The sequence below is a fragment of the Notolepis coatsorum genome (genome assembly GCF_963971535.1).
Source record: "Notolepis coatsorum genome assembly, chromosome: 9".
Taxonomy (NCBI): domain Eukaryota; kingdom Metazoa; phylum Chordata; class Actinopteri; order Aulopiformes; family Paralepididae; genus Notolepis; species Notolepis coatsorum.
Window position 1 is genome coordinate 78250307 of NC_140173.1, and position 15081 is coordinate 78265387.

Here is a 15081-nt window from a genome sequence, read left to right on the forward strand (position 1 = left end):
AGAGGCGGAAATGGGCACGTCACGCGATTGGGCGCACATGTCACATGACCAGAAACGTCAGTGGCCAATCAGATCACACCAGAAACGTCAGTGGCCAATCAGATCGCAGAACGCGAACGCGGAACTGGAAATCCGTTGGTAAAAATAGACGCAGTCCGGCGAAACCCTACTATACTCGGGTATGGCGCCCATGAGTTAAATGGTTTGGAAACCTGTCTACCACAAACAAGAACAAGTTTTACGATGGTGTCATGGTCGTCAGCCGAGTCATTGGAGTAACCCCCCCACCACTCCAAGCCAGCGGAATCCTATATTACGCCAGTGACCTATTATTACCTATTCTGCCTGTACCTCCCCTCCCCCATGCTGCTATGACACTTGACTTTCCCCAAGGGGATTAAAGGAACACATGACTTGACTTGACCTAAGGCCAGGTTGAATAGAATGACACATTATTTTGTCCAATGAGTGATAAACTGCTAATTGTGTGTTCCACAGACAGACAGACACTGACAGTATTGCTATTTGAATGACCATTAATGTATATTATCATTTTTTATTTAGAATTTCCTCTTTCATAAATAGGAATGCTCTGAGGACCCTAGTTGGAGCCCTCATCCAATGTCACTTTGACTATGCTTGCACTTCATGGTACAGCAACATATCCAAACAAATGAAGACAAAGCTCCAGACCTCCCAAAACAAACTAGTGAGACTCCTACACAACCTTCACTTTAGGACTCACCTAACGCCAGCCCACTTTATCAGTCTGGGATGGCTCAGGGTTGAGGAAAGGGTACACCAGCTTAAAATGCTACTGGTTTTTAAAGTACTGAAAGAAACGGTCCCCAAGTACCTAGTAAATTATTTTAATAAATTAGGAGATGTCCACAAACAGGCCACAAGAGGAAGCCCCACGGACCTGGTCCTGCCGAGAGTCAGGACATGCATGGGGAAAGATGCATTTTTTTACTCGGCTACTGTAATGTGGAATGCCCTGCCAACATTCATAAAACTCCTGAACTCCCCTCTTGGATTCAAATCCGCCCTAAAAACATGGCTCAGCAGCAACTCAAATTGGCCTTAATATGGTTTTTATCTCTTTTATCATAACTTGGTTTTTATCTCTTTTTATCATGAGTTGCTTTTAAGGTTTGCGGATTTAAAATGTTCTTTTAACATTAGTTGACTGTATGAGTTTTCAGGTTCAGTTCAGTTCAGTTCAGACTTTATTGTCCCTCAAGGGGAAATTTGCTTTGCAGCAGTGGTAGAGACAACAACAACAACTGTGAGGATTCGCCTGTTCCCTGGACCTTTTTTCCCTGTCCTCACCTCACCAGCCCCCACCCTTGCGAGAATTTTCCCTGCCTCCTACTCTTCACCAGCCCCCACCCTTGTGAGAACTTTTGCCTGCCTCCTACTCTTCACCAGCCCCCACCCTTGGACATTCTGTTCCTCTACCCTCACGCACCTGTTGGGAGTTTGCAATCTGGTCTGGGGAGTACTTGCAGTTGCAGACTCTCCTCCAGTCCTTGTGGGGTCGTTCTGTATCTGTGTCTGTGTTCATGGAGTGCTGTACGTTACCATTCTGTACGTCACCATCACCTGCCGCGTCTCCGGCGTGAGACGACGGCCCAGCCATCACCACCTGTCGCCGTTTGCCTGGAGTGGGACACCGTCTTCTCTCTCTAATTCTCTACGGGAGGTTTTCCAGTGTTCCCACTCCAGACGTCAAGGCGGCACGCCATCGCTCCCGATTCCACGGGAGGAAGGCGTCTCTTCGTGATCCTCGTTCCTGGGGTGAGGCTCGTCGTTGCTCCCTAGTATTCCACGGGAGGACGGCGTGTGCCCATCCCGGTCCCCTGGGACCCCTTTTGTTCTGCGCTGCCTGTCTGCAGCATCCGAGGAGGAGGAGGAGGATCTCCGTGCCCGGCCGCCGCTGTCGGGCCCCTGTCTCCGTGCCCGGCCTCCGCTGTCGGGCCCCTGTCTCCGTGCCCGGCCTCCGCTGTCGGGCCCCTGTTCCCGTGCCAGGCCTCCGCCGTCGGAACCCTGTCCTCATCCCTGTAAGCAGCTCTGGCCCTCGCCCTGTCCAAGGCCTTAACCCTGTTCTCTGTCCCTGTCTCCAGCCCGCCTCTCCGGGCCTCTGTCCCTGTCCCCCTCTCCAGTGCCCCTGGTCCTGGCCCTGACACTTAGCCCTGGTCCTTAGCCCTGGCACTTAGCCTTAGTCCCTTAGCCTGTTCGCCTATTAAAGGCACAGTGCCGCATTTTCCATATTTCCTTGACTCTAGTGTTTTTGTGTTTTCCCTTAAAGGGACTGTGCCGCTTTTTGTTCTATAATAAATATTTGCCCTGTTTTGGCTTACTCTCATACCTGTCTTGTGTTGTGCGATTGGGGTCGGTTACAAACCATAACAACAACAAATAACACAACACAAGAAACATCACATCTTACAGAATCCAACCAGGAAAAAGAAAAGGAAAAGGAAAATACATTACTGTTATTTTAAAGGAAGTTAAGTGTATTTAGTGCCCTGGGGATGTACGAACATTTCAATCTGTTGCTCTTTAGCCTGGGGAGCCTATCTCCTGCCAGAGGGGAGGGGGACAAACTCCTCCAAGAGAGGATGGTCAGAGCTGTCTAAGATCGTCTGAGCCTTCCGCAGAATTTGTCTGTTATAAATGTCTGTCAAGGAAAGCTGCTGGGTCCCAATTATCTTGCTGGCCATCTTGACTATGTTAGCCAGACTGTTTTTGTTCTGTATTGACAGGTTGCCATACCAGGAGACAATACAAAGGGTTAAAATGGACTCAACAAAAGATTTGTAAAACAAAACCATAAGTGTTTTGTCCACATTAAAAGTGTTTAGTTTGCGCAGGAAGTAGAGTCTCTGCAGACCTTTTTTGCAGATTGCAGATGTATTCTGATTGTGGTTTAACTTGTTGTCAACTACTGTTCCTAAGTACTTGTAGTGATCAACCTTCTCAACAGGTGAGCCCTTAATTATGGTTGGGATGGTTGAGTGGGAGGTTTTTCTGAAGTCAATGTCCATCTCTTTTGTTTTTTGTCACGTTTAACTTCAGGAAGTGGTTGTCACACCATTCTATAAAGTTTTCCACAATGGGCCCATGACCAACCTCTCCATCCTGAAGCCGACTGATTAAAACAGTGTCATCTGCAAACTTCAGTATTTGCCTGTCATCATGGTTGCTCCTGCAGTCGTTTGTGTACAAAATGTACAATAATGGGGACAGGACACATCCCTAGGGTGAGCCTGTAGATGAGAGCCGCTTCTCTGATAGAGCACCATTTGCCCTGACTACCTGGGGTCTACATGTTAAAAAGTCCAGGATCAATTTCACCAAACCAGCATCAAGGTTTAATGTTGACAGTAGCTTCCTAACTAGAAGATGTGGTTGGATCGTATTAAAAGCTGAGGAAAAATCTACAAATAAAAGCTTTGCATGAGTTTTTGTCCCCTCAAGATGTTTGTATAAATAGTTGTATAGTGTGATTGTAGTATCATCCACCCCTCTATTAAACCGATATGCAAATTGCATTGGGTCGAGCAGACCCTGAACATTGTCTATTATGATTACTTTGACCAATTTCTCGAATATTTTCATCACAAGTCGTTAAGCTCTTTCTGGGATTTTTTCTTAGCCACGGGTACAACAATTGATTCCTTCCACAGTTTAGGGACCTTGTACTGAGCAAGTGACATGTTAAAAAGACCAGTGAAAATGTTGCATAATTGGTCCGCACAGACTTTAAAGGGGACATGCATTATAAATGGCTTTTTTCAGTGTTTAGCATTGTTATATAGTAATATAGGGGTAATAGTAATAGGGGTTAGTATCTGTGAGGATGGGGTTTGGCGGAGCCCAATAGCAGAACACAGGAGAAGAGAGAATGGAGCATTTTAGGGTGTTTTAATATTATACTCCCAAGTTGACAGGTTACAGACAGTGAATACAGGAATGTGCGACAGGTATGGGAGTGTGCCGTGGATGATAGCAGGTGCACTCCTTGTGCAGCACGGGATAGTAGACACAGGACTGTGTAGTGGGCGAGAGCAGGAGCACTCCTTGTGCAGCACGGGATAGTAGACACAGGACTGTGTAGTGGGCGAGAGCAGGTGCACTCCTTGTGCAGCACGGGATAGTAGACACAGGACTGTGTAGTGGGCGAGAGCAGGATGTCCAGGTAGGAGGTGTACTGGAGCGGTGGTCCTGGGCACATAGATAACAAGGGTTAGGACAAGGTATAATGAGGACTGGGTTGCAAGGCTTAGATTTGTCATCGTACCTAGGAAGCTAGTTTAACACTCCGACGAGGGTAGGACAGGATCTGCAGGTTGAAGTACCATCTTGTTGATGAGGGGATGAGTCACAGCCGTGTTGATTGATGAGCTGGCAGCATGTGAATCAGGGGAACGGATGCTGCCCAGGGTGTGAGAGGATAAGGGGTGAGTGAGGCTTCCGCCGTGAATGTGGGGGAGGAGGAGGAGTGAAGAAGGCTCTTGCCGTGATTATGACAGTATCAATGGGTCTGTGTCTCTAAATACCATATTGGCGGATTGCTCTCATTCAGTTGAGACGATTTCCTCCTCCAGTTCATTAGGTAATTCTGATTTGACTGGTGGAGCTGATTGTGATCTGATTGGCTCTGTGGTTGTAGTGAATAGTGAAACCCGACACTTCCTCAAACGGGAGAGGCAGAGAGAGCGAGCGAGCGAGAGAGAGGGAGAGAGAGAGAAGGAGAGAGAGGGAGAAACAGATAGAGAGAGAGGCTCATACGGTGCGTTTCTCTGAGCGATCTCTCAGCTGTCTGCCCCTGCTTACACACACTCGCGACAGAGCACACATACACGCGTGTCGCGCTGTCGTCTCTCTGTCTGTCTCTCCCTCTCTATCTCTCTCTCTTGGGAGCACTAGCATATCACTGTAATATCTTTGCGCATGCTCCCACACACACGCCCGTATTCCGATCCGTACAATAATAATCACAGAGGTATATATTGTAATTTGAAACATTGTCCCGTGGGATTATGCCCCCCCGCGGCGAAATTTATTAGTATCCCCCTCAGTCTCTCTCTATCTCTCTCTGTGCCAGTCGCAGACTGTGTGGATGACTGTCACTCAAAGTGCTTATGGGCGGAGCCAGGCCAACACAGCCTGAAATCCAAAGTGAGAAAAATTTGGCTTTTGAGTACTTGATTAGAAATATAAAACAATGCATTTTTTTTTATAAAACCTTACAAATGTGTTCAATAGACCCACAGGAATTGTGTAAAGTTGCCCAAATAGTGCTAGGAATAGCAATGCATGTCCCCTTTAAGGCGAGACACCTCAGGTGAATAGGCAAATATACCTTTTTTTGTTGATTTTGAGATTGTTATATTTTGCTTCCTAAACATGTCTTCTATGAAACTAGTGACAATAAAACGTCAATAACACACATTTTGTTGTTTATTTTACTTCATTTTGCCTTATTGCATCCATAAATGTGCACATATTTAATGGGGAAGTGCCTCATTTGCATATATAAACATAAAATTCAGAAAACTTGCAATATATAGTGATATCTATTCAAATATTTTTTGCCTATTAGGGGGTACTACACTGTACTACACTGTTTGTAGCCTGTGTGTAGTTCTGTTCAGTTCGATAACATCAATATTATTATTATTCAGTTATCAGGCATGTGTTTAGGTTGTCAATTACTAATGGTTTGATTAGGTATTGTGTTTGTAAATAGCTGTTTCAAAAAAAAAATTATGGCATTTTACAATACCGAACTTTGAAGGCGTTTTCCCAAAAATTTGTTTTAATGAGTTTTTCCTAAAATTTTGAGCCAGAAATCTTCACTTCAGTAGCACTCACATACACCAAACCTTCCAGTTCTATTCACATCTATGTTCTGAAGGTATTTACAGAAGGGTTTGTTGATATCGCATTCATACCCTGATTTATATCACATTTTATTCCTAAAAACATGGCGAAATATGGAATTTTACCATACAAATGGACTGAATGGAGTAATTTCTGATTTATGGAGTGATAAAAAGAGATATCCAAAACCCCCTCTGTAATAACCTTTGGCTCTAATATGTCAACAAAATTAAACTATAATTTTGAAAATGGCTTTATCCAATGTTCAGATTTCTGTCCTGGAATCATATGCAAATTAGTGCATATTTAAGTAGATCATGCCTCATTTGCATATTTAAACACACAATTTCAGAAAACTTGTAATACAAAAAAGTCTTGTCTTAATATAAGTAATCAACTTGGGAAGTTTCATTGTGATATATATTAGTTAAATGTTTTACCCTAGTCACCTGTAGTGTCTCGCCTTAAGTAATTTCCGAGTGATCATGTCAGGCCCAGGGCTCTTTCTAACATTACACTTGTGAAACAAGGATCTGACAGACTGGGCACTGATTGTAGGCAGAGAAGTGGTAGGACAGTCACCCAACATATCAAACAGATCACTGTGCATGCTTGTAAAATCATGCTCAACATCAAAACGTAGATACAAATCGTTCAAAGCGTTTGAAAGCTCTAAGTGAGTTGAAACAATCCATGTTGATAAACGTATTTTTATTTTTATCCTGGCCTGTCATGGCTTTCATGCCATCCCGCACTGCTTTTAGGTCATTGCTGTGAAATGTGTCCTCTATTTTGGTTTATTGGAGTTTAGCCCTCTGACCTCTTTCTTAGGTTAGGTGTTATTGTACTTATTTTTAGCGTGTCCTGTCTCGTATACATGTCCATTCGTGTTTTTGTGCCTTTTTATGTTCCATGTATGGACCACAATGGAAACAAGGCATGGCTTTATTGTGTTTTATCCATTTTTTACCAGCATGATGACACTGTTATTGTCTTTTTCAAATGTTTGTCCTACGATTGTGTCAAAATAAAGTATTCAATCAATCAAAAGATATATCTGACGTTGTTGGTTATTCATATACTGTATGTTTTCATCACTTGGCTGCAATAATAATTTGTGCGTGAGGAACAATAAAGTTGAATTGATTGAACGATGCAGAGTACATCTAACACTCGGTATACTTCTGCATCCCAAAGGTACAACTTGCCCACAAACAAGCTCATCAGACCAAAAACAATCTGCGCTTGTTTATCCCCGTTTCCACAGTGCTGCTCCCTGCTAGCCTCCACAATAAGTCTTTAATAATACAAGACATCTATGAAGTGAATCTCCAGGAGCTCTCCCCTCCCAGATACCCACAGCAAAACCAACATACCTTACTGCTCCAGTCCCCCAGTATCTTACCTCCCTGGCGCCAGGCATCTTACGTGTGCTGCGTGCACGCATGATAAAGCACATACAACAGGACCAGGGGCGGATTTAGGATTGTAGGAGATCTGGGGCTTAGCCCAGATAGGTGAAATTTTTTTACTTCGACACCACAACCTTTAACTTATACCACCACCTTAAAGCGGACAAAAGGCACTAGAGAACACTTAAATTCACACCATTTAATTAATGAAGCAAACAATAATAATAATTAATAATAATGATAATACACTGTATTTGTATAGCACCTTTTATTTCATACAAGAATTGCAGCTCAAAGTGGTTCACAGCAGTAAAAAAAAAGACAGGCATAAAATGAGCACAACATTGGCCGATCAAGAGCAATGCATAAAGTGCAGACATAAAGCATAAAATAGATAGCAGCAAAATAAACAAAGTCAAGGTAAGACATAGAACATTAAATCACATTGTTTTTCATATTAGGATCTAAGATCTAGGGTTAACTCGCTGAACGTTGAGCGCCAGGACCCCCGAAAACCGGAGTATAGTCGGGTTTTCATCATTGTTTCTTTTATTCGATATTTCCATTCATAAAAACATGCTGGCAGCCTGTGTTATCACTGGGGATGGGTCTGAGATCGCAAAAGTCCAATACCGCCGCCTAACGCCTTGCGGCCTCTATTGCACTCCATTTGAAACGATGTGGCTTGGTGTCTGGGCCGAGCTGCGGCCTGCGGGCGGAGTCTAACTACTCGGTCAAGCCAAGCGCTTATAACGCATGCATCAACGAGGGTCGGGTTCATGTTCAATGCTGGATTACGTTGGCACCTTGATCGACATCAGTACTTGGAATGGCGATCAGATAATTGGAATATTATTTTCAGGACAGATCCTGGTCAAGGTAAGGACTATATGGTATCAATATTGCGTTGATCGAAATATTCCTTCATGCTGATCGGGGCGTGTGTGTGTGGTGTGTTAGTGTGGCGTGTTCCGTTGGTTGCGATCAAAGCACGGAGGGGCGCCCCCACCCCCCCCCTTCATGCATCTATGATGAAACATAATACTGATAATCTAAATTTGATTTGAGAACAGTAGCTAGTCCAAGGAAGAAACGATAACTCGTTTACTAGAATACACGTTGCCGGCCATTACGCAGCATTTTGGAAATTACACCAGACCGCCCTGAAACTACACTCATATTCACGACGGTATAAAACGGAAATGTATGGATGGAAAAATTATCTGTTTTTTGCATCTTGACCGGAAGAAACTCAATGACAATCGACCATATTATTAGATCCATAGCTATAATATATAATATAGCTTTAGGCCTGCAAACACAGCCACGTATCCCCATGTTAAAAGGCGCTGGCCTCGTTTATAATTCCGTGATCGTCAGTAAATGCTTTATGTAGTATGGGTGATATATTGATCAGAGCAGTTTGCATTATTAATAATAAACACTCACGCTGAAAATGACGTCAGCGTCCTCTTACCGTTCGCCGATGAGACTGGAGGAAAAGGATCCCACTTATTTGACTGTGATCTACTCAATCCATTTCCGGTTTGTATAATAATAATAAACGCCCAAATCATATCGATTATTGAGTTATGGCAGCGATCCATATACACAACGTGTGTCTAGAGTCCCGCAACAATATGTGAGTGCCGGACGCATTTGCCCGGTGCACCGAGATCACAAGAGATCCATTTCCGGTTGTAACTCGCCGATCATCCACCAGGCGGCAGTATTGAAGCGTTGCAGAGTTGTGCAGGCTCCCACTGCATCAGACCAGGCTCCGTGAGGGCATTCTGAATACCATGGCGAAAAAATTTAATATGATCTCAATAACGTTGTACGCCGTGGAATGGCAGAATTAGCATGACCTTGAAACACGTTGTACGACGGTTTTGGCGCAGGATGTGTTAATATGCCTCTTTGTTTACGGTTTGATTATCACTGATACAAAGTAAAATAGTGCAGTGCAATAAAATAGTTAGTAAATAGAATAAAATAATGCAATAGTGCATTGCAATAAAATAGTTATCATCGTATTTTTTCGGGAGGCCGGTAAGGAGTGCATTACAGTAGTCGAGTCGGCTTGAGATAAAGGCTTGGATCTGGTTTTCAGTGTATTTTTTATTTATAAATGGCCATACTTTAGCTATGTTTCTAAGGTGGAAGAATTATGTTTTTGTCAACTTGTTGATTGTGATTTAAAGCTTAGAACCATACATACCATAACACCAAGACATAACTCACTCAAATACAGTTAGCAGCTGGATAGACTACAGATGGAAATTAGCTCCTGCTAAATCTGGTGCATATTTTCATGTAACAATGATTAACACATTGGTCGCCAAAATCGCTTTCCAGCATTATTGCCCGCCATGCGTTGACCGCGAACATCGCTGTAGAGCGTTTTTTAGATCAATATTAAATTTTTTCGCCATGGCTGTTAGGGATTGTAATGCGACCCCAATTGCACGACACAGACAGGTAATCAGAGTTAGCCAAAACAAGGGCATAATTTATTCACAACAAAAAAGCGGCACTGTCCCTTTAAGGGATAACTCAAAATACACAGGTGAATCTTCTAGAGTTCATGAATGAAATGAAAGTTCTGAGTCTGGTCCTGTTCAGACTCACCAGAACACTTGCTGACGGGCAACACAGCAAACAGGGGTCCATGAAAAAAGGAGTGAGAACATAGGCATCCTCCCGTGGAAGCATAGAGAGCGATGACGATGCCTCACACCACAGAACACTGCCGACGGACAACTCAGCAAACAGGACCCACGAAAAAGGAGTGAGAACATAGGAATCCTCCCGTGGAAGCATAGAGAGCGATGACGATGTCTCACACCAGGAACGAGGCCCACGGAGAGAGAGTAGGGCAGTAGATGGCACGACCCCAGAGACGCGGCGGTAGATGGTAGCAACGGAATGGCACGACATCTGAAGTGGGAACATAGGGATCCTCACATGGAAGTCTAGAGAGCGAAGACGATGACCCACTCCAGGAAATGGTGATAGGTGGTAGTGTACAGAGACGACCTGGCAATGAGTGGAAGGCAGTCGGCAGTATTTGTAGTCTCCCGACGAGCTGAATGCCAACCACTCTCAGGTGCGTGAGGTAGAATGTTCTGCGAGGGCATTCTGAATACCATGGCGAAAAAATTTAATATGATCTCAATAACGTTGTACGCCGTGGAATGGCAGAATTAGCATGACCTTGAAACACGTTGTACGACGGTTTTGGCGCAGGATGTGTTAATATGCCTCTTTGTTTACGGTTTGATTATCACTGATACAAAGTAAAATAGTGCAGTGCAATAAAATAGTTAGTAAATAGAATAAAATAATGCAATAGTGCATTGCAATAAAATAGTTATCATCGTATTTTTTCGGGAGGCCGGTAAGGAGTGCATTACAGTAGTCGAGTCGGCTTGAGATAAAGGCTTGGATCTGGTTTTCAGTGTATTTTTTATTTATAAATGGCCATACTTTAGCTATGTTTCTAAGGTGGAAGAATTATGTTTTTGTCAACTTGTTGATTGTGATTTAAAGCTTAGAACCATACATACCATAACACCAAGACATAACTCACTCAAATACAGTTAGCAGCTGGATAGACTACAGATGGAAATTAGCTCCTGCTAAATCTGGTGCATATTTTCATGTAACAATGATTAACACATTGGTCGCCAAAATCGCTTTCCAGCATTATTGCCCGCCATGCGTTGACCGCGAACATCGCTGTAGAGCGTTTTTTAGATCAATATTAAATTTTTTCGCCATGGCTGTTAGGGATTGTAATGCGACCCCAATTGCACGACACAGACAGGTAATCAGAGTTAGCCAAAACAAGGGCATAATTTATTCACAACAAAAAAGCGGCACTGTCCCTTTAAGGGATAACTCAAAATACACAGGTGAATCTTCTAGAGTTCATGAATGAAATGAAAGTTCTGAGTCTGGTCCTGTTCAGACTCACCAGAACACTTGCTGACGGGCAACACAGCAAACAGGGGTCCATGAAAAAAGGAGTGAGAACATAGGCATCCTCCCGTGGAAGCATAGAGAGCGATGACGATGCCTCACACCACAGAACACTGCCGACGGACAACTCAGCAAACAGGACCCACGAAAAAGGAGTGAGAACATAGGAATCCTCCCGTGGAAGCATAGAGAGCGATGACGATGTCTCACACCAGGAACGAGGCCCACGGAGAGAGAGTAGGGCAGTAGATGGCACGACCCCAGAGACGCGGCGGTAGATGGTAGCAACGGAATGGCACGACATCTGAAGTGGGAACATAGGGATCCTCACATGGAAGTCTAGAGAGCGAAGACGATGACCCACTCCAGGAAATGGTGATAGGTGGTAGTGTACAGAGACGACCTGGCAATGAGTGGAAGGCAGTCGGCAGTATTTGTAGTCTCCCGACGAGCTGAATGCCAACCACTCTCAGGTGCGTGAGGTAGAATGTTCTGCACGCACCCTCGTTGGGAAGCATGCAGTTCTTACCCAGCCCTCACAATGGCATTCATAATTCATCCACCCAACCCCCGGTGCCCTAGCGGGACCCTAGATGGGACTGCTCAATACCGCCGCCTGGTGGATGGTCGGGCGAGTTACACACTCACAAAAACCGGAAGTGTCATCGGTGCGTCGAGGAAATTCCTCCGGCAGTCACATCTCGCTACGGGACTCCTGACAGACACTATAGTACATATCAGTGGCGAATTCTCAGGGCCTTCAAGGTATTCAGAGAAGGCCCTGTGAGCCTCAGAAGAAAGAAAATATGAATTTTAAAAATTACTTTTTTTATTTAAATTTTTTTATTTTTTTTAATCAAATGTATTAAAATAGTTTGTGTCGCTAATCTGTTAAAACCGCACTGTTTCACTCGCCATAGTTGTTTTCGACCCATTCACTGCGCATTAGAGCGTTTTTGTACAGGAGAAAATAACAGCCAATCAGAGATTTCTTTTCACAAGTCTCTGGGCAGACTTTCCTCCATCGGGTATTCTAGCTCGACCTGCCCAATAAACCTTAACATGAGCCCAGGTGTGGAGTGACAGTTTGATCAGCCAATCACATTTGGAGCTGTAGTCAATGGGCGTAGTCTTTTAGATGCCAAAGTATTCTAGAGTCTGGCTGCGTCGGCCAATCAGAGCGCAAAACGGCAAACGCAGAACTTGCTACCTTAGTTAACTATCAAGCAAGACAACACGAGACAAACTGAAACATGGCAGCAGCAAATGATACCGTCGATGTTGTTGCGGATTTATTAACAGTTCCCTTTTCAAGAAGAACATTCAATGAAAAGATGGACATTATCAAAAAAGGCCGCCCAACCCCAGAAGGACTGGAAATCAGCCAGGCATCAAAGGCTGGTTACGAGCGACATTTCCAGGCTAGTAATTGGGAACGGTACCCCTGGATGACTGGCTCGGTTTCACGGAAGAAGCTTTTCTGCTGGGAATGTTTGTTGTTTGGGACCGACAAGGGTGCGTGGAACTTTAGAGGCTTCGATAACCTTACCTGTTTAACAAAGTCTGCACAAAAGCATGAAGGCTCGGCAAGTCACCTTAAGGCAACAATTAGTCTGAAAACATTTGGAGACGCAAGGATTGATTTACAGCTGGATGAACAGAGACGGAGAGAAACAACGATGCACAACGAAAAGGTCAAAAAAAATCGGGATATTTTAAAACGGCTCATACACTGCGTGGTTTTCCTAGGGAAACAGGAGATGGCTTTCAGGGGCCATGATGAGAGTGGAACATCTTTGAACCGGGGGAATTACCTGGAGCTTTTGTCATTTTTAGCAGAATATGATCCAGCTTTGCACTACCATCTGACCACTTCCAAGGTATTTATTGGAACCTCAAGTCAAATACAGAACGATTTGATAAGTGCTGTTGCTGATGTGATGAATGACGAAATTAAAGAAGAAATAAGGAACGCGTCATGTGTAGCTCTAATGCTGGATGAAACGTCCGATGTGAGCAATGCTGCACAGCTGTCAATTGTTCTTCGTTATGTAACAGACGGTGGCGTAAAAGAGAGGTTCATTAAATATGTGGATGTGTCGGGGGGCAAAACAGCAGAAGAGGTTGCAACCCTGGCTCTTAATTTCTTGGAGGAATATGCATGCACAGATAAACTTGTAGCGCAGTGTTACGATGGTGCACCTGTTATGGCCTCGGGACTAAACGGTGTCCAAGCCAAAGTGAAGGAAAGGGTCCCCGATGCGCTTTTCATACACTGTTATGCACATGTCCTTAATTTAGTTTTATCTCAAGGTGTAAAAAAAATTCAAGAATGCAAAATCTTCCTCTCACACCTGTCTTCCATGGCCGCGTTCTTTACTAAATCGCCCAAACGTACGCAAGTGCTTGACCAGATGTGTCAAAGGCGACTGCCACGAGTTGCACCAACTAGGTGGAATTTCACATCAAGATTGGTTTGCACTGTATTTGAACAGAAAGATGCTCTTAAGGACGTGTTCCAGTACATAGTTGACCACCACGAGGAATTTGACGATACTGCTACAGGCGGTGCTGATGCTCATATATCATACTTGAGCACCTTTGAATTTAGCTTTTTAATTTCAACATTTTACGAAATGTTTTCCCATGCAGATGTTCTTTTTGACATTTTGCAGAGCAAGTCATTTGACATGCAGTTTTGTTTGGCTCGGGTGGACGAGTTTTGCATTCGCATTGAGGAGCAGAGGCCACGTTTTGAGCAACTCTATGACGAGACAGTGAACACCACCGGTGTGCCACCTGGGCGCAGAGCGTGCGGAGATCCACGTACATACTACAAGAAGGTGCATGATGGCATTATTGACAATATTCTAAATCAAATGACAACTCGTTTTAAAGATCACGAAAAGCTTTCATTCCTTTCCCTTCTGGATCCCACGCAGTTCACCATCTATAAGAAAACGTTCCCTGAAACTGCTTTCACAAGCCTGACTGACAGCTACGGGCCGCGTTTTGACTTGCCACGGCTGAAAACCGAACTTGGTGTCATGTATTCTATGGCAGATTTTCAGGGAAAGGACCCATCTGACCTTCTTCTATTTCTTCAACAAAAAAAACTCAGTGAAAGCATGAAGCAGCTATATAAACTGACGTGTTTAGTTGTAACTATCCCTGTCACCACCTCAACCGTGGAAAGGACATTTTCTGCCCTCAAGCGCATTAAAACATATGCGAGGAATACAACCGGACAAGCCCGACTCTCTGCATTATCCTCCATGTCAATTGAAAAAGAAATGCTCCTGGATCTGAAAAGGACTGATCAGCTGTATGACCGGGTCATTGAAAAGTTCACCCAAACGGACAGGAGGATGGATTTCGTCTTCAGGTGAACCACGTCAAAATGGTGAGTGAAACTAATTAATTTATATTGATTATATTGATCTGCCGCTGCGCATTTTATTTCCACACATATATGTCTGTCTTGAAATATTGGCTGGGCTGCTGTGCGTTTCATTTGGTAATTCTTGACTTGATCTTTCTTTGCATACCGTAACTTCCCTCTAAGTACAATTTGAATTGTATTAAAATAGTTACATTTGTTTCGTTGTTGAGTCACCACGCATGTCTAATAATGACAACTCGCTGGGAGGCGGAGATCGGCATTGGTTTTAGCGATCACGCAACGTTGAACCACACGATAATGTTGCCGTCTCTCTCTGCTTTCTCAATTCTTCGCTTGATATAATTAATACAAATGTCCAATATAACGGAATTCGTTAGCTCATACAAATGT

At 43.9% G+C, this 15081-nt stretch overlaps 1 protein-coding gene across 1 annotated transcript in view; it reads right to left on the reverse strand.

Annotated features, from left to right (window-relative positions):
• Positions 1–3850: 3850 nt before the first annotated feature.
• cfap46 (cilia and flagella associated protein 46) overlaps positions 3851–15081 on the reverse strand; it is a gene marked incomplete at both ends in the record, with an annotated part of 296072 nt that continues 284841 nt past the window's right edge. Inside the window, 2 exon segments of the mRNA XM_084321923.1 lie at positions 3851–3857; positions 4098–4230. Coding sequence (XP_084178049.1) covers positions 3851–3857; positions 4098–4230 — 140 coding nt within the window.